The 19,035-nt window shown below is 36.0% G+C and overlaps 1 protein-coding gene across 4 annotated transcripts in view; it reads right to left on the minus strand.

Moving 5' to 3' along the window:
- The window catches only part of depdc5 (DEP domain containing 5, GATOR1 subcomplex subunit), a 60,700-nt gene that overhangs the window by 569 nt on the left and 41,096 nt on the right, over positions 1-19,035 (minus strand). For 3 of the 4 annotated variants that reach the window (XM_049468322.1, XM_049468325.1, XM_022681125.2), the window contains 9 exons: positions 18,023-18,159; positions 16,514-16,588; positions 16,111-16,243; positions 14,795-14,900; positions 14,470-14,703; positions 2,821-2,990; positions 2,400-2,571; positions 1,455-1,515; positions 1,284-1,366 (listed from right to left, as the gene is read on the minus strand). In XM_049468322.1, coding sequence (XP_049324279.1) covers positions 1,284-1,366; positions 1,455-1,515; positions 2,400-2,571; positions 2,821-2,990; positions 14,470-14,703; positions 14,795-14,900; positions 16,111-16,243; positions 16,514-16,588; positions 18,023-18,159 — 1,171 coding nt within the window. The remainder of the gene's footprint in view (positions 1-1,283; positions 1,367-1,454; positions 1,516-2,399; positions 2,572-2,820; positions 2,991-14,469; positions 14,704-14,794; positions 14,901-16,110; positions 16,244-16,513; positions 16,589-18,022; positions 18,160-19,035) is intronic. The other variant, XM_049468324.1, reaches the window with a different exon arrangement.

A 19,035-nucleotide genomic window follows, 5' to 3' on the forward strand; every position in this document is an offset into this window, starting at 1 on the left:
CGAAATGGTCTCTTCGAGAAAAACTGTTTCTGACTTAAAATATATTTAAAATATATTAACATAAATGTAAGGAGGATGGACACATACTAAGGACTGCAACATAAAATGCGGAAAAATATACCGTATTTTTCACACTATAAAATGCAACAGATCATAAGGCAATCAAAAACCGTTGATTTTCGGGCCTATTTTTACCGGATTATAAGGTGCAGTATGCGACAGTAGCAAGGAACAGGGGTGTGGCCATGTTTTCCTTTTAATTCAACAGGTCTTTCCATTAGTTGGCGAATCCTGTAAAGCTAAGCTAAGCTAAGTAAACAAAACTGTAATTCTTAAAAAACGAAGAAACGTCTCAAACGAGCACTGGATGTTAATGTACACAGATTTCTTTCCTGAAAACTGTTTATTTGAGTGATTTAAGTGCTTCCGATTATTTACAGTAAGCTTAGATTTCCAAATTTCTCCCGCACTAAAGGCTGGAGCATTAGCATTAGCCATTAAACGCTAGCGATTAGCACTATACTGAGGAACCCTGAGTGTTTTACAGTAAGCCAGGGCGTTATTAGCAAGTGGTTCGCCCCACGTAGCTTTTTTAACACAGTAAACATGCAGACTACAGTCCGATATACTCGCCTCTGAACAGTAAAAAAACTAGCTCTGCGGTTAGCGGCTAATGCTAATACTGCTCCAGCAGTGCTAGCCGGGGTCAGCAGCAGGCTACAGACTGATATTACTCACCTCTGGATGGCCAAAGAGCCAGCGCTTAGCATGGTTAGCAGCTAATGCTAATACTACTGGAGAAACTTCACTGAAACCCCTGTATAACGCTGAACAGCGGAGTGGCTTTACTGTTGCTTAATACCTGACTGGTAACATTCAGCACTGATGATTTTTGGGAAAATTAAAGTATTTTAAGTGCGCCTTACAGTGCGAAAAATATGGTAGTCCTATGGTTGTAGTTTGAACTTTGGCCTTTACCATTTTACATAATAGATTTCCTGTAATGTAAAAATTCCCAGAAATGTACTGGGTCAATAACAGACTAATATTGACTGACAGTTAAAGCAGTAATATGTTACTAATAATGGAATAACTCTGTACATCATACAGGTGCTGTAAAGTCTACACTGTGATTAAACTAAATTATTAAATAACTGCATTAATGGTTAAAGTACACATTTGTATACACTGCTGAAATGTGCGTGTGTGTGTGTGTGTTTTATTATGACTTTACTGAAATTATTTCTTCAATGACAAAACCACAGCATCTACCCAGTAACTACCTGTGACGTGGATATACTGGGGCTTGTTTTCAGCAGGGAAGTTGAAAGCTGAGGCAGAAAATTTATCCTGAACAAATCCGAACCTGAGAAACAGAGGCAGAGATTTCTGATATATGTATAATACAGACGATTTTATACAACTATAAATCATGGTTTAAAGCCTGTAGATACCTGTAGAGAATGGCCTCCTGGAAGAGCTGCATCCTGTCCCAGTATGTTTCCGGCTCAAACCCTAAATACAGACGCAATATCACTTTTATTCAAGAAATAAGTACTGCCAATAGAATAGGACTTTTTGGAGCAGATATACAAAGTTAAACCTAATGGCACCATGAATAATAATATTAGACATTGGTTATATAGAAAGGTATAAAGGCCCCTTCAGGACTGAGCTGTGGAACAGGAAAAAAGTTTTTGACATAATGTGAATTATATTATTAATTATTATTAAATTGTGTTTTTTCATTATTTAAAATTTAAACAAACTGGTTAAACAAGCCAGAATATGATTCATACTTTAGATTCTTTAAAATAGCACCTCTTGCTTAGATATAGACAGATTTACACATCTCTGCTGGATTTTCTCAGTCAGCTTTATGAGGTAGAGTCATCTGGAATTCAGGCTTTCAGTTAACAGCTCTGTTAACCTCGTCAAGAGTTAATTACTTGAATTTCTTGACTGTTTTTGAGAGCATCAGTTGTAAAGTTGTAGAGTTGGTGTACAGTGAATATCTTTATTTGAGGTATGTTCTAATGTTCTACTCAACTAAGTCAAGAAAAAATAAAATTATCATCAAAAGCGTTATTATGATAGAACCGGCACTCATCAGGACCGGCCCAGGAAAGGAAGAGCAAGAGTGTCCCTCTGTTGTACATGATAAGTTCATCAGAGTTACCAGCCTCAGAAACCACAAGTTAACAAACAGCTCCCCGGATAAGAGAACCTACACTTGGTTTGTTTAACACTTTTAAGTTACTACATGATTCCTTATGTGTTCCTTCATTTAACTATTGAAAATCAATGTTAATGTAATAAAGTGATATAAGGGTAATTAGGTGTTATAATGTAATTAAGCATGTATAAAGTGTATAACTGCAGCGCTGGCTGTAGCTGACCGTCGAACAGGCTGTCGCTGGAGTCCCTCAGCAGGCTCTGGATGTTGAGGGGGATGAAGAGCTGGGCTCTGAGAGGATCTCCGTACAGATACGACGGCAGAGCGAACGGCACCTCCAGAACCGGAACCAGCAGGAACCCGCACGACGCCGCCTTCCTGTGCCAGCCCTGCACCTGCATCACAACCACACACCAACTGATTATTACAACTTCATTCCTGCATTAGAACCTCCCTCTTCGTCACACAGTTATTTCTATCTCAGAAATGCGTTAATGTAGTATTAGGAGTATAGGAGTAACACAGAAAACAGTTACCCAGACCAGGAATTGAACCCCAGTCTCCCACATGACATGGTAGCTCACTGACAATGTTATTAGTTCAGGATGTTCATCAACTTTGTCAATATATACATATATACTGACCATCTCGAACAGCACGGCGGCAGTGACGGCCATCCAGTGCAGCTTGATCTCGAAGGCGGAGTTTAGAGAGAAGTTTCCCTGATAGTAACAACTGCACCACTCAGCCCGATCACTGCGGTTATTCACATCCACATCCAGAGTCACCGTCTTCTGCTCCGGCACCGTCGCAGCTGAGAGAGAGAGAGAGAGAGAGAGAGAGATACAGAGAGAGAGAGAGAGAGATACAGAGAGAGATACAGAGAGAGAGAGAGAGAGAGAGATACAGAGAGAGAGATACAGAGAGAGATACAGAGAGAGATACAGAGAGAGAAAGAAAGAGAGATACAGAGAGAGAGATACAGAGAGAGAAAGAAAGAGAGATACAGAGAGAGAGATACAGAGAGAGAAAGAAAGAGAGATACAGAGAGAGATACAGAGAGAGATACAGAGAGAGAGAGAGAGATACAGAGAGAGGGAGAGAGAGAGAGAGAGATGCAGAGAGAGAGAGAGAGATGCAGAGAGAGAGATACAAAGAGAGAGACAGATACAGAGAGAGATACAGAGAGAGAGATACAGAGAGAGAGAGATGCAGAGAGAGATGCAGAGAGAGAAAGATACAGAGAGAGATACAGAGAGAGATACAGAGACAGAGAGAGAGAGAGAGCGAGAGAGAGAGAGATACAAAGAGAGATACAGAGAGAGAAAGATACAGAGAGAAAGATACAGAGAGAAAGATACAGAGAGAGATACAGAGAGATACAGAGAAAGAGAGAGTGAGAGATACAGAGACAGAGAGAGAGACAGATACAGAGAGAGAGAGATACAGAGATATACAGAGAGAGAGAAAGAGAGAGATACAGAGATATACAGAGAGAGAGTGATGGACGAGTGGATGGATGATCATAGAAATTAAATGATAAGGAAGAGATGGAGTGAATTAAAAAGATATGAATGTTGGAAAAATTATGACATAGATGATGATGGTGATGGTGTTTTTTTAGTTTTAGTTAGTATGTGAATCTTTCTCAGTGGAAAGTAAAGTTAGCTGAATTCCGAATTAAAACTGGTGTTAATTTTAGTTTCAGTTCACACTCAGGTTCATCATATATATATATATATATATATATATATATATATATATATATATATATATATCAAAGCACAACCAAAATGCTGGAAATCTAAAAATACACATCAGTGCAGTAAATACATACAAATACAAGCAGAAATTGCATTTACACAAAAATACAAAAAGCAAAAGCGAGGAAGACGCGGATGAAGCAGAGAAGCTGGTCAGTTTTGGTGGTCAGTTCTGGGCGCACTGAGGGAAAGTTAGGGCGAGAGCGACAAGCTGGAGGACACTGCCGGATCACAGCATGCTACACACCACACCACAGCCAAATGTATCACTTTCCACACAGTATACTGTACAATTATTATTTATTTATTTTTTTTGCTGTTTTAACACTAGAAGAGTATCTGTTATTTAGTGCTTCTTTTTCTTCTTTTGTTGTTGTTGTTTAATGGGTGATGATGGTCTGCTTTAACTTCATGTAATTGGTCTAAAAGTCTGAACCATCAAAAGAAGTGTTTTCACACTGCAAACAAACCAAACCATGATTCAGTTGATCTAAACCAAGACTACCTCTTTTGGTCAGATCAAATTTGGCTGCTTTGGTCCACTTTTGTCCACATTGTTGACTGAATTTAGCTTTTTATATGAAATTAGCTTTTTTTTACTGAACTTATTGTGTTAGGGATCGTGGTAAAGTTACCAGACTAAATCTGAACGTAAACTTATATTATATTTACCTATTTCTTTATATCTTTGTATTTAACTATTAGTTTGACACCATGAGTTCATTACAGATTCACTACGGATTCATGCATTATTCGTTTTGCTCGGTAATTTTGCTACGGTCCCTAACAGTGCAGTGAAAACTCTCATAACTGAGTGCTTTTACAGGTGCAGATAGTGTTTCATTATCAGTGCGTTCTGGTGAAAGTGGGTGGGGCCGGAGGCGGAGGGATATGAACTCAAGAAGAATGAAGGTGTGCTGCGCACTGCATGATAACGCCATTATTACAGCTTTATCACTTTATTACGTTACGTGATGATAATAAAAATAAAATCTTTGATACAAAATTTTGATACGAGTTCTGCCTACATGGTAAAACTCCTGTACCGAACTATTTCCATTCACAGACCACGCTACATGACAATGACCACGCTCTGCTCAGGACACACTAGCTTGGCCCACTTTCTGCTGGTGTGAGTTGGGCATCATCCTATGCTGGGAACAAATGCTTGGAAAAAACTACTTATTTGATCCTGCCCTGTAACAAATATTACAAATTTTAAGACTTTTAAGGCAGATTTAATTTTTTTTTTTTTTACATTTTATTAGTGCAAATAAAATTATTTCAGGTTTAACTAACATACATCAGCTAAATTGCACCCATTGCTGATTTACACAGATTGTCTAGACTCTAGAATAAGACTCTCTGGAGCAGATCTATTGGTACCATGCCTACCATGCCAGTTCTTGACTATACAGAGGGGCATGAATCCCCCAGTACTGAGACGACTGTGGAGCAGTGGAACTGTGATTTTTGGAATTATGGCGATGCTCTTTCAAACAAAATAATGATAAACTCTTTTTTAATACACGTGAATTCAGATCCATATAGTGTATTTACCTATAAATATTTATGAATTATGTTTTTAAAAGATATTAATATTACAGTACATATTATAGTGAATGTATTTTTTAAAATATAGGTAAGACAATACCCACAACATTTTAGAATGAAAATGAGTGATTTAGTAATATACTTTCGTACCAATTGAGAAACAAATCCATAATATACTACCATTTAGGGTTAGTGTTCGAAAATATTGATGTCGATAATGATACTGTATGGTATTGTGATATTTTGTTTTGCAATACTGCATCAATTTTTAATTATTAGCAATTGCCAATAGAATAGGATCCTCTGGAACAGATAAACTAGGTTAACCTATTGGCACCCCATTTCAGATCCATATAGTTTATTTAATTATTAATCTTTATTCATTCCTTATTTTAATATCTTGTCCTTTGATCTTCATGATCAAAGTCTTTACTGAAAGTAGTACAGTTTCTTTTTAATTTGATTTATTTATTATTTTTGGCTTTTTATATATTTTATGGCCTCAGCACCTCAGCTAAGTCTTGATACCAGGTGAGCTGTGGTATTTTTAAAAGAGATTTATATTTTTATTATATTATATTATATTATTTTATATATTAGAATTAATGAATTTTACAAATATGGACATGCCAATGCCCACAACATCTCAGAATAAAAATGAGTGATTCAGTAATATAATATAATTTAGTACTGGTAATATAATTCTTACCATTTGAGAAACAGATCTATTATATATTATTGATATTGATAATGATGCTGTATCATATCATGATGTTTTGTTTTTCAATACTGTATCGGTTTTTAATTATAAGTATTATAAAAAGAATAGGATCCTCTTGGGCAGATAAACTAGATTAACCAATTGGTAGCCCTTATTTTAGTTCCATATAGTTTATATAACTATGAATTATTAATTCCTTATTTTAATATCTTGTCCTTTAGTCAAACCACTTAACCAATAGTAGTACAGTGTGTTTAATTAATTGATTTATTTATTATAGGCTTCAGCACCTCAGTTAAGTCTTGATACCAGATCTTTTTAAAAAGATATTTATATTGTATATTTTATTATAATAAATGCATTTTAGAAAGATGGGTAAGCCAATACTCAACAATACTATAATAAAAAATATTGATTTTTGGATGCAACAGTATTATATAATTTTTACCAAATAAGAAATGTATTCATAATATACTACCATTTAGGGGTGTTCTAAAAATATTGATATCAATAATGATACTGTGTCGTGTTGTGATATTTTATTTTGCAATACTGTATTTATTTTTAATTATTAGTATTGCCAATAGAATAGGACCCCCTGGAGCAGATAAACAAGATAAACCATTAATTAATCTTTATTGATTCTTTATTTTAATATCTTGTAAATTAATCTTCATGACCAAAGCTTTCACTGAAATAGTACTGTTTCTTTTTTATTTAATTTATTTATTATTTTTTGACGTTTTTGGCTTCAGCACCTTAGCTGAGCTGTGTTTGAAGAAAAAAAAAATTGATAGATTTATCGATATTGATAATGATAATATTGATATTGATAATGACTGTATCGTGTCAAGATATTTTATTTTGCAATACTGTATATATTTTTAATTATTAGTATTGCCAATAGAATAGGACCCTCTGAAGCAGATAAACTAGATTAACCTATTGGTACCATGCCTAACATGCCAGTTCTGGACTATACACAGGAATATAAAGCCCCCAGGATTGAAACGACGTCAGATTTATTTAATATAATTTTTATATAATATATGATTTTTTTTTCTTTTAATATCCTGTCCTTTAATCTTCATGATCAAAACCCTGCACTGATAGTAGTACAGTGGTATGTTAATGTGATTAGATTTAAAGAGCTTAAATAGTTGATATTTGACAGAGTTGACATTTTAAATATTTCATATCAGATAAAACGCAGATAAAGAAAGATATCAGAAAAGAAGAGGTGATTTTTTTGGCTGTCACATAACTGTAGCACAAATCAGAGCGTAATTATGATTATGTAATATTATAAAAGGACCAGCGGTGTTCTTATTTTATCGAGTTTCTTGAAGGTCACAGTGTACGAGATGATGCCAATAAAGTCTGCTGCCAAATCCGGTACAGCACGATCGCTGCATGCAGATTTCATAACCCGAACTCCAACCAGAAGACTGCTCCAAACGTGGCTCAGAAGAGGAGTGGATAGGGTGAGGGGTCTTTAATTGATCATACAGGATCTCATCTGATCAGATATTTTCTCTTTGTGCTGATCAGAACCCTGAATTTGGGTTTATTACACAATATTATTACACAAGTATTCGCTTGTCTGCCCTTTACATCAATCATCATATGAAATTGTGTGGTATTTATTTATTAAAAGGTCTCATTTGTTTTAGTTTTTTATTCATTTTAAAATGTTGTGGTCTAGTTGTGGTCTCTAGTATGAATGAATACCATGTGAGCTGTTTTTTTGTGAGAAAAAAAAAAAAAAAAAAAGTGCTCCGGTGATCTGGTATAACACTGCTTTAGTCTCGTAGAGGAGTTGGGTAACAGGAGTTGGGTAACTCTGATTGGCTAACAGCACTGTGACCCCAACGAGACGGACAACAGTTAGAAACATTTTAAAATAAAGATATTTTTACACTAATAAGTCTTTGCAATATTATATGTTACTTTACAACATGTGTAATAATGCACTGCTAAGTGCAGTTCAGTCACTGATCTAGTCTTAGAGTCTCTGTAAAACGCCAAATCCACCAGAGATCCTATGTAAACCAAACATTACATTTGCCACAATTCAGTTAGACAAGAACATCCTGGGTTTCCTTGCAACCACTAAACACAGACTAGTCCACTGGATTTCCAGACAGAGAAGCGTGATTGGTGACTCCAGAGCATCCGATGTTTTGCAAAGTGTTTGGTGATAAGAATTGGATGCAGCTGCTCAATCACGAAAACACAGTTTTGTACAGTATATTAATACCAAAAACGTGATTTGTAGTTTTAAACTGAATTCTCCTGGAACTCTTTCTTTTTTAGGTGTTTTATCATTTAGCATTTACTAATGCTGATGTGCCAAAAGTCACGGGACATCCGCATGATGATAAAGCTCCCTCTCATAGGCTCTTACGGGTCTGAATGCAAATCAGTTGTGAGTTGTGAGTGAGGTTGAAAACTGAGCAGTTTGCTCATGCATTTTTTTTTCAAAATTTATAATACAGTACAAAAGGTCTTGGTTAATTTCTATCGAAATACTAAGACTAAGATTTTACACATTATCATGATTTTTTTTGTTATATTTAAATAAAAAATGTTTACCGCTAATACCACTCGATACTATACTTTCAGTGTAAGGTTATTAAAAGGTCACAGTGTACAAGATAATGACAGTAAAGTCTGCTGCCATTCTATTCTGTGGTGTCAGTGACAGATTATACAACCAAAACTGATCTGAATGTGGATCGGAGGAGGGGTCAGTGAGGGGCGGGGCTATTCTACAGACTACAGATACTACTGAACTACAGCTACTCACAGCATGCAGCCCTAGAGGACAGGAGGAGGAGGAGGAGAAGGCAGACCTATTACACAAAGTCCCAGTGATTATGATGAAGATGAGGATGATGATGAAGCAGATGTTAGCTTTAGTGAAAAAAGTTAAGTTTATCTATTGATAAAACCAAATAATTCTGCTTATAAACTCTGCTGGTATGATGAAACGAATTCCAATTTTCTTGTTCGTTCTGTTTTAAAGCCACAGCCAGATACTTCATACTAACAGAAATGTTGAATTCTATATACAGAATATAGCAAAAGTTGAGAGTTAAATATGACGTAGTGTATCAATATCACAATTGTTCAAAATCACCTCAAAAGATAAATTTTGGTAAAAAATAGTTTTTAGGCATATTTAAATGGTCAAGTTCAATCACATTTCATGAAAAAATAAGAATTTAAGGAACGGTCCAAAATCTTTCCAAAAGATAAAAAGGTAGCCTTATGTAATTTTTTCGATTTTGCTTAATTTAATGATTAATTATTCAATTAAATTAATGATTGATGGATTTAATTAACTACCCAGTGTCTTTAATAAAAGTGTAATTACACAATAACAATCCATTAATGTAATAACAGTGTAACTATTAGTAAAATACACATTGTTACACATTAATTACAGTTGTACAGATTATATAATTATAAATTACACACATATCAGCATACATTTTGACTTGTGTTTAATAAGGCATAGTGTGTGTGACACTATTCTCACATGTAATTGTGTAATAGTGTGTCTAGAATAAGCTGTGTATAAATTTATATTCCTAAAAAAGCTCTTGTCTGGTATGTTATTAGGGCTGAAATTGTTTTTTTGAATACTAAAAAATAATTATTCTGATTTCATTATGGTAAGATATAAAATAAAAAAATATTCTGCTATGTATAACTGACCTTTATACACATGTAATTAGAGAACCTGTACAACTGTAATTAATCTGTACCATTTGTGTACTTCACCATTAGTTATTGTTAGTATTATATAGATTGTTGATGTTTAATTATACAGTTATTAGAGACACTTATTATGTGAAATGTCAAATTTAGAATTTTGACTGTTGCTAAAAAAAAAAAAAGTAAAAAACTGCGATTTCACAAGATTACACCAGTTGGAGGTTTTGAATGTTAATTTTCTTTATTTTTCTTTATTGAATTTTATTTATCCGGCTTTTCTCCCCAATTTTATCTAGATGCCTGTGCTGGGAAAGAGCGCCATCTTCTGTACCCACCCAGAAAGAGCAAGACCAATTGTGCTCTCTCCGACTCCGGCTGCTGATGGCAAGGAGCATGACTGGGATTCGAACAAGCAATCTCCTGATCTCCTCTGAATGTTGATTTTCATTACATTTTATTAATTAAAAACAATTGTCCAGCCCTATCAGGAAGATATTTCTACTACGTTTAAATAATTTGTGGTAGTCTACTAATAATGTATACGTATATATAATATATATATATACGTGTTGGGACACCTACACATTACACCTACATGTATAAAGTATATCTGTTTTTATTTGAATAAAGGTAGGATCAATCATTATTATTATTAAAAAAACAGTATTGTGAGTCTCTGTATGTGGCTTTAATAACATTACACTCTTCCTGCAGTTAGAGATGGGTAATGGTATAGAGTGTTAAAGCAGTTATACTGCAGTAAAGACGGGTCTGTGTGTAACGGACAGTTTGGCTCCTCCTCTCCAGAACCTCCACAGCCTCTTTTCCACTGCTGCTCCGGATCTTTCTCTCCATCTGCTGCTGCTGCTAAATCAGGACTGGAGGAAGAACAGGAGAAACTACACAGAGGACTGGAAGTACCAAAGACACTGTTGATGTTGCTGCCCAGTCTGTTTTCTGACTGATCTTTAAGTGAAAGAGGAAAACGCATCAGAAAAGTGATGGAGATGTAATTCTAGGAACACTAAGACAGTTAACTATAATAATATACTTTATTATATTACTGTATAAATATAAATATAAGTATGGTATATAAGTACAGTGGTGTGAAAAAGTATTTGCCCCTTACAGATTTCTTTTTATTTTGCATTTTTGTCATACTTTCATTTTTCAGATTATCAAACAAACTTTAATATCACACAAACACTACCTGAGTAAATATAAAACACACTTTTTACATGATTATTCCATTTATTCTTCATTAACAGTGATTAATCACACTTTTTGGAAAGCTGAATTTAATTTAAATACTATCCACAACCAGATCTGATTACTGCCAGATCTGTAGAATCAAGAAATCACTTAAATAGAACCTGTCTGACAATATGAAGCAGCAAAAAGATCTCAAAAATCAGCCCCAGACCATCACAGTTATCAGTAAAGCTTGATGCTTGATTGCAGTTGTTGCCGCTAAGGGTGACAAAACCCAAGTTTTAGGGGGCAAACACTTTTTCACACATGGCTAGATTGGTTTGAATTGTTTTTTTCCTTTAATACATAAAATTATCATTTAAAAAGTGCTTTTTATATTTACTCAGATTATATTTGTCTGATATTAAAGTTTGCTTGACATTCAGAAAAATATTATTATCACGAAAAGCAAAAACAAAAGAAATGTGTAGGGGCAAATACTTTTTCACACCACTGTATGTAGATAAGTAAAATTATAGGTAATATATAAGTATGCAATATGCATACTTATTTTTTTTGTACAAGTATTTGTATGAACAATGTCCATGTACTATATGTCGGATCATGTTATTAGTTTTAATTAATTTATTTTACTGCCACTACTGGGATTTTATACAGTTTTTTGCTTGTTCTTGTGTTAGGAGCACATATAAATTACAGCTCTTTAAAAAAAATTATAACAATTAAAAAATATCAGATTTATTGATTCTACTAGGATTTTAAAGGTCTATGTTTGAGTAAAAAGAACATTAACTGCTGACCCCATTAAAACCCTTTTAAAAAACTCTGGAATATCTCCAGAATATAATCAAGTGGAAGATAGATGATCACAAGCCATCAAACAAACAAAGCTAAACTGCTTGAATTTTTGCACCAGGAGTAAAGGCATAAGGTCACCCAAAAGCAGTGTGTAAGACTGATGGAGAACATGATGCCAAGATGCATAAAAACTGTGATTAAAAACCAGGGTTATTCCACCAAATATTAATTTCAGAACTCTTTTAGTATTGTTTTTTATACAGTGCCCTCCATAATTATTGGCACCCCTGGTTAAGATGTGTTCTTTAGCTTCTCATAAATTGAGTTTTGTTCAAAATAATATAGGACCTTGATGGAAAAAAAAGTAAAATACAACCTTTAACTGTGGGAAAAAAATCCCACATTAAGAAATAATTATTTAACATCAAATCATGTGTGCCACAATTATTAGCACCCCTGATGTTAATACTTTGTACAACCCCCTTTTGCCAACAAAACAGCACCTAATCTTCTCCTGTAATGTTTCACAAGATGGGAGAGTACAGAAAGAGGGATCTTTGACCATTCCTCTTTGCACATTCTCTCTAAATCATCCAACGACCTGGGTCCTCTCCTCTGCACTCTCCTCTTCAGCTCACCCCACAGGTTTTCAATGGGGTTGAGGTCTGGGGACTGAGATGGCCATGGGAGGAGCTTGATTCTGTGTGGGGTGAACCATTTCTGTGTAGATTTGGCCACATGTTTAGGGTCATTATCTTGCTGAAAGACCCAGTGACGACCCATCTTCAGCTTTCGGGCAGAAGCCACCAGATTTTGTTTTAAAATGTCCTGGTATTTTAGAGCATTCATGATGCCATGCACCCTAACAAGGTTCCCAGGGCCTTTAGAAGAGAAACAGGCCCACAGCATCACTGATCCCCCGCCGTATTTCACAGTGGGCATGAGGTGCTTTTCTGCATACTCAGCTCTTGTGTTACGCCAGACCCACTTAGAGCATTTGTTGCCAAAAAGCTCTATCTTTGTTTCATCTGACCAAAGCACACAGTCCCAGTTGAAGTCCCAGTACCGCTTAGCAAACTCCAAACGTTTGCGTTTATGATTGTGAGTGAGAAATGGTTTCTTCCGTGCATGCCTCCCAAACAGCTTGTTGGCATGTAGATAGCGCCTGATGGTTATTTTGGAGACTTTGTGACCCCAAGAAGCTACCATTTGTTGCAATTCTGTAACAGTGAGCTTTGGAGAACTTTTTATTTCTCTTATCATCCTCCTCACTGTGCGTGGTGGCAAAATAAACTTGCATCCTCGTCCAGGCTTGTTTACCACTGTTCCAGTTGTTTTAAACTTGTTAATAATTCCTCTGACAGTAGATATGGACAGGTGTAGGCGAGTAGCGATTTTCTTGTAGCCATTGCCTGAATTGTGAAGGTCAACACATCTGCCTCACTTGAATGGTATGTTCCTTTGTCTTTCCCATGTTGAAGATAAATGGCCTCTGTGTCACGTCATATTTATACCCCAGGGAAACAGGAAGTTGTGAATTACTAATTAAATGTTCCTACATACTCTGATCAACTTCGTAAACTACTGTAGAAGTGACAGAAATACTTTTATTAAATTTATTTCCTAAGAATTGTTAGGGGTGCCAATAATTGTGGAACAGGTGATTTTATGAAGAATAATTATTTCTTAGTCAGGGATTTTATTTCCCCCTTAAAATTTACTTGAGTTAAAGGTTGGACTTTACTTTTTTTTCCCATCGTGGTCCTATATTATTTTGAACAAAACTCAATTTATGAGAAGCTAAAGAACACATGTTAACCAGGGGTGCCAATAATTATGGAGGGCACTGTAAATACATATGAACTGGTTCTCTTTGCGTTGTTTGAGCTCTTAAAGTCCCAGGTTTCGTGATAATAAGATAAAATGAAAGAAATATTATATACTGTAAAATGATTCTGTGATACATTTTTTGGCCATACTGCCCAGACCTACAGTATATAAACTGAATGCAGCTTATCTATTTTTTTTTAAATAGACAATTTATACACTAAAAAGGAAATATTATATACAAGTATAAAAATTTAAATATAATAAAATCTATGTATGATGCTTTTACAAATGTGCATTTTTACAGTATATCACTGTTGCCACACAAAAACCTTTTCAATACTATTTTTCACTCTTTGACATAATAAGAATATGATGCATAATAATATATTTATATATATATATATTTTTTTTTTTCTCATTTTTTTCCATTCATTAGAAAAATAAGTTAATAAGATAAATTGCAAAATGCCATTTTTGGAGATACAAGGTTGTGTTTTTATGTGAGAGTGACAATTGGTACTTCCAGTCATCTGTGTATTTCAGTGTATAAATGAAATTAAATGTAATTAAACTGTGGTGATCGTTCGTACTCGCAGTGGAAAAGAGCCTCATGACTCTAAAGGGGGCGTGTCATGCTGGCAGGCTAAGGGTGGGGCTTGTGCAGCTCTGTGGGCGGGGCAGGCTGTGTGTACCTAGCAGGGCGGCGGCCTGGCTGCGTCCTCCGAAGCTGCGGCTGAAGGAGCTGTGCCTACTTGCGTACGACGCCGGGCGGCTGGGCAGCCAGGGCAGCAGGAACGCGGGCAGGTCGCACGGCCGCCTCTCCTCCAGCACAAACGCCACCTCGAACCACTTCCTCTGAAACAGCGCAAAGTCCTCCACCGCCGCTGTCGACCACACGCCAGCCGGAGGCAGCTGATTGGTGGGTACTGGGGGAGGAGACATGGCCAGTGTTAGCGTGAGGAACGCTGTAATTGTTAAAAGTATTACTGCTTTAATGTTGTAGAAGATGCATCTCACCCTTATCGCTCTCCTTATCCACGATCTTGTAGAAGTAGAAGCCATAGATAAAGGTGCGCATTGCATCTCCAGATGCGTGAGCTACCAAACCATCATCCAGCATTTTCTAAACAAACACAGAAAGATGCTTTTAACTATAATACACAAACAAACACTCTAATGAAATCGTAAAGACTTTAAGGGAACACATAAGGAACCATGAAGTTACTTAAAAGTATTAAACAAACAAAATACTCTGTGAAGAAGCATTTAGATGCTCTTATCTGGGAAGCTGTTTGTTTGTTGAGGCTGGTAACTCTGATGAACTTATCCTGTACAACTCTTCTTTTGCTGGGGCAGTCCTGATGAGTGCCAGTTTCATTATCAAAGTTTTTGATGGTCTTTGCGGTGACTGCACTTAAGGACACTTTCAAAGTTCATTTTTCAGTTTTCTTAAAGTACAATAAAGAGGTTTATTGTACACCTCAGGCGACTCTGTTTGTGGCGTGCTTGCAGAAATGGCTTCTTTCGCATCACTCTCCCATACAGCTTCTCCTTGTGCAAAGTGCGCTGTATTGTTGACCGATGCACAGTGACACCATCTGCAGCAAGATGATGCTGCAGCTCTTTGGAGGTGGTCTGTGGATTGTCCTTGACTGTTCTCACCATTCTTCTTCTCTGCCTTTCTGATATTTTTCTTGGCCTGCCACTTCTGGGCTTAACAAAAACTGTCCCTGTGGTCGTCCATTTCCTTACTGTGTTCCTCACAGTGGAAACTGACAGGTTAAATCTCTGAGACAACTTTTTGTATCCTTCCCCTGAACAACTATGTTGAACAATCTTTGTTTTTAGATCATTTGAGAGTTGTTTTGATGAGCCCATGATGCCACTCTTCAGAGGAGATTCAAATAGGAGAACAACTTGCAATTGGCCACCTTAAATACATTTTCTCATGCATGATTGGATGCACCTGGCTATGAAGATCAAAGCTCAATGAGGTTACCAAACCAATTTCAGTAAAAAGTAGTTAGGAGTATTCAAATCAATAAAATGATAAGCCCATACTTTTGCACCAGTCAAATTTTGGTTTAATGCATATAGCACATTTTCTGTTAGTACAATAAACCTCATTTCAATCCTGAAATATTACTGTGTCCATCAGTCATATATCAAACTGAAATGGCTGTTGCAACATTTAAATATTTAGAACTAAAAATGATTAGGATTAATAGGGGTGCCCAAACTTTTTCATATGACTGTATATAATTAGGCCAGTACAGGATAAACTAGCAGACTATATTTTGTCAGCTGTGCTGTGATTGGCTGCTGCTGTTTACCTGCATGATCTCTACGGCGATGCCCTGAGTGGCCACGTTCTCCACCGTGTTCATCAGCCAATGAACCACCTCAGCACTGATGAAGCAGTTCGGAGGAAGGCCCTTCTGCTCCGGGAGCAGCTGCACACCAGTACTGAACACACACACACACAATTCTAGAATCTAGTATTAAAGAATTGTTATTTTCCTCTCCAGAGCTCCCCCTACTGGTGAAACTGTTATTTACTTTCACTCCACTGCAGTAAATACAAATCGCATAATAAACACCCTTTAAAACATGCTTTACACATTCATTTCTGGACAAGCTGAGAGACCCAGAAGCATGTGTGTGATTTTACCATAATATAACTTACAGGATTACACAATAAAAAGAAATGTGTTACAACCAAACTCAGCCTCTTACGTCGGGTGTTTGATAGCCTCCAGGATCTCCAGCAGTGTGGAGGAGGACGACAGACTCAGACTGCCCTGCTGACTCCTGCAGGACGATTATTAATAATGATCCATTACAACATATTACATATATATGTACACATAATTAAATAAACTATTATAATAACTAATTTGGAACCTATTAATATTTACAATAGAGGAAAGATTTGCTATTTTTTCAGCATTTTTACAATAATTGAATCAGAACATAGGAGACATACAGTGCAGATGGTGGAATATATTGTGGCTGCCATGCAAAAACCTTGTATCTCTGAAAAAGCAATAAATTTGATTTATTTTCATGATTTCATCTTAGAGTATTCCTACTGATCCTTATAATGTGAGGCTGAACTTATCCTGTGCAACAGAAATAACTCTTGCTCTTCCTTTCCTAGGGCGGTCCTGATGAGAGCCAGTTTCATCATAACATATTTGAGGATACTTTTAAAGTTTTCCTAAATTAAGTAGTCCTTGCCATAATATGGATTAGAACATTATATAAAGTGTCAAAAAAGTGAACAAACAGAAAGAAACAAGGTAATTGCACAACAGCTATAAGATGTAGCATCCCTGTGTAATAGTCCTCTATGTATATTACATGATAATAATGTGTCCATGTACATAACACTTAGATAAATATCAATATGTGTAATAATAGGTAATGTTTGGATTTTACAGCTCTGGAAAAAATTAAGAAAGTACTTCAGTTTCTGAATCAGTATCTCTGATTTCGCTATTTATAGGTTTATGTTTGAGTAAAATGAACATTGCTGTTTTATTCTATAAACTACAGACAACATTTCTCCCAAATTTCAAATAAAAATATTGTCATTGAGAGCATTTATTTGCAGAAATTGAGAAATGGCTGAAAAAACTGTCATAACAAATCAGATGCAGAGCATTCAGACCTCAAATAATGCAAAGAAAACAAGTTCATATTCATAAAGTTTTAAGAGTTCAGAAATCAATATTTGGTGGAATAACCCTGGTTTTTAATCACAGTTTTCATGCATCTTGGCATCATGTACTCCTCCACCAGTCTTACACACTGCTTTTGTATAACTTTATGCTCGGTTTGATGGCTTGTGATCATCCATCTTCCTCTTGATTATATTTTAGAGGTTTTCAATTTAGTAAAATCAAAGAAACGCATAATTTTATTTTTTCCCAGAGCTGTATATCTAATAAACAAACAACAACAAAACAAAACAACAAAAACTTGTATCTCCAAAACGACTACTTGAAAGGAGAATAAAAACAACCTTATCTTTCAATGGTAATGGAAATGGAAATTCTGATTCAATAAAAAGAACAACTGGCAGATTCACATTATGAGAAAAAGTAAAAATGGCAAAAATGGAGCTACAATGTTTGTGCATGTTTGTTAGCTACATTAGCATTATATTGGCTTCAGTGTAAAACTGAACTAGAGTTTTGGTGTTATTTGAAGCAGGATTGTGTTATAAGTCCTGTAATTTACCCAGAGTCAGAGGCAGTGCCCGAGGCTGGCTCTCCTGTGCCCGTAGCGCCCCCCGCTGGCCGATCACTCAGCTGACTTCCTCCTCGCTCTGATACTGCAGAGTCTGCAGGGACGGCTGCAGGAGGCTCAGCAGGAATCTTCAAACCCGGTTACAGAATTAATTCAGCATTTAATTTCATACAGCTGTGTTACTAAACACACACACTCATACAGAGCAGCGTTCTCTTATCACTACATTAGTGCACCATGCAGATAACTTGTTACAGAGATATACAAACACGAGGGTCAAAGGAAAACATGAGTACATTACTGATCATCTGCTGCATAACTGCTGTATAGCTGCTGTATACTGTGAACTACACATTTACACACCACCCTGCTGTGAGAATATAAATATGTGTGCTGTTTTAGTGCCTATGGTTTTAGAACATCTGCTCCCCTTTAGACAGTGTCTTTTTCAGGACAGGGTTCTTGCACCATTTTAAAAGTCAAATTTAATGCTTTTTAGGACTTTTTTCAGAACACAAAAAATATAATTTAATACCCAAAAATGTAGTCATATTTTCTTTGGTATAAAATAATTTGTTGTATTGGAAATCAAAACTTACTGTAGCTAACTCTTCGCTAACTTTACTTTGTTGGCAAGCTCTCCGCTAACCTTAATTCTCTCCCTAGTAATGTAGCTAACTCGCTGCTAATGTTATTATGATAGCATGTTAGCTAGCTTGCCGCTAATGTTACTACATTAGTATGTAGCTGCTAACCTTCATTCTCTCCACAATAATGTAGCTAACTCACTGCTAATGTTATTGTGTTAGCATATCAGCTAGCTTGCCACTAATATTACTATATTAGCTAGCTCTCTGCTCACCTTAGTTCTCTCTCCGGTAACGTAGCTAACTCGCTGCTAATGCTATTAGGTTAGCCTGTTAGCTAGCTTGCCGCTAATGTTATTATGTTAGCTAGGTCTCCACTAACCTTTGTTCTCTCCTCAGTAACGTAGCTAACTCGCC

This window comes from Astyanax mexicanus, chromosome 20 (genome assembly GCF_023375975.1).
Source record: "Astyanax mexicanus isolate ESR-SI-001 chromosome 20, AstMex3_surface, whole genome shotgun sequence".
Lineage (NCBI taxonomy): Eukaryota > Metazoa > Chordata > Actinopteri > Characiformes > Acestrorhamphidae > Astyanax > Astyanax mexicanus.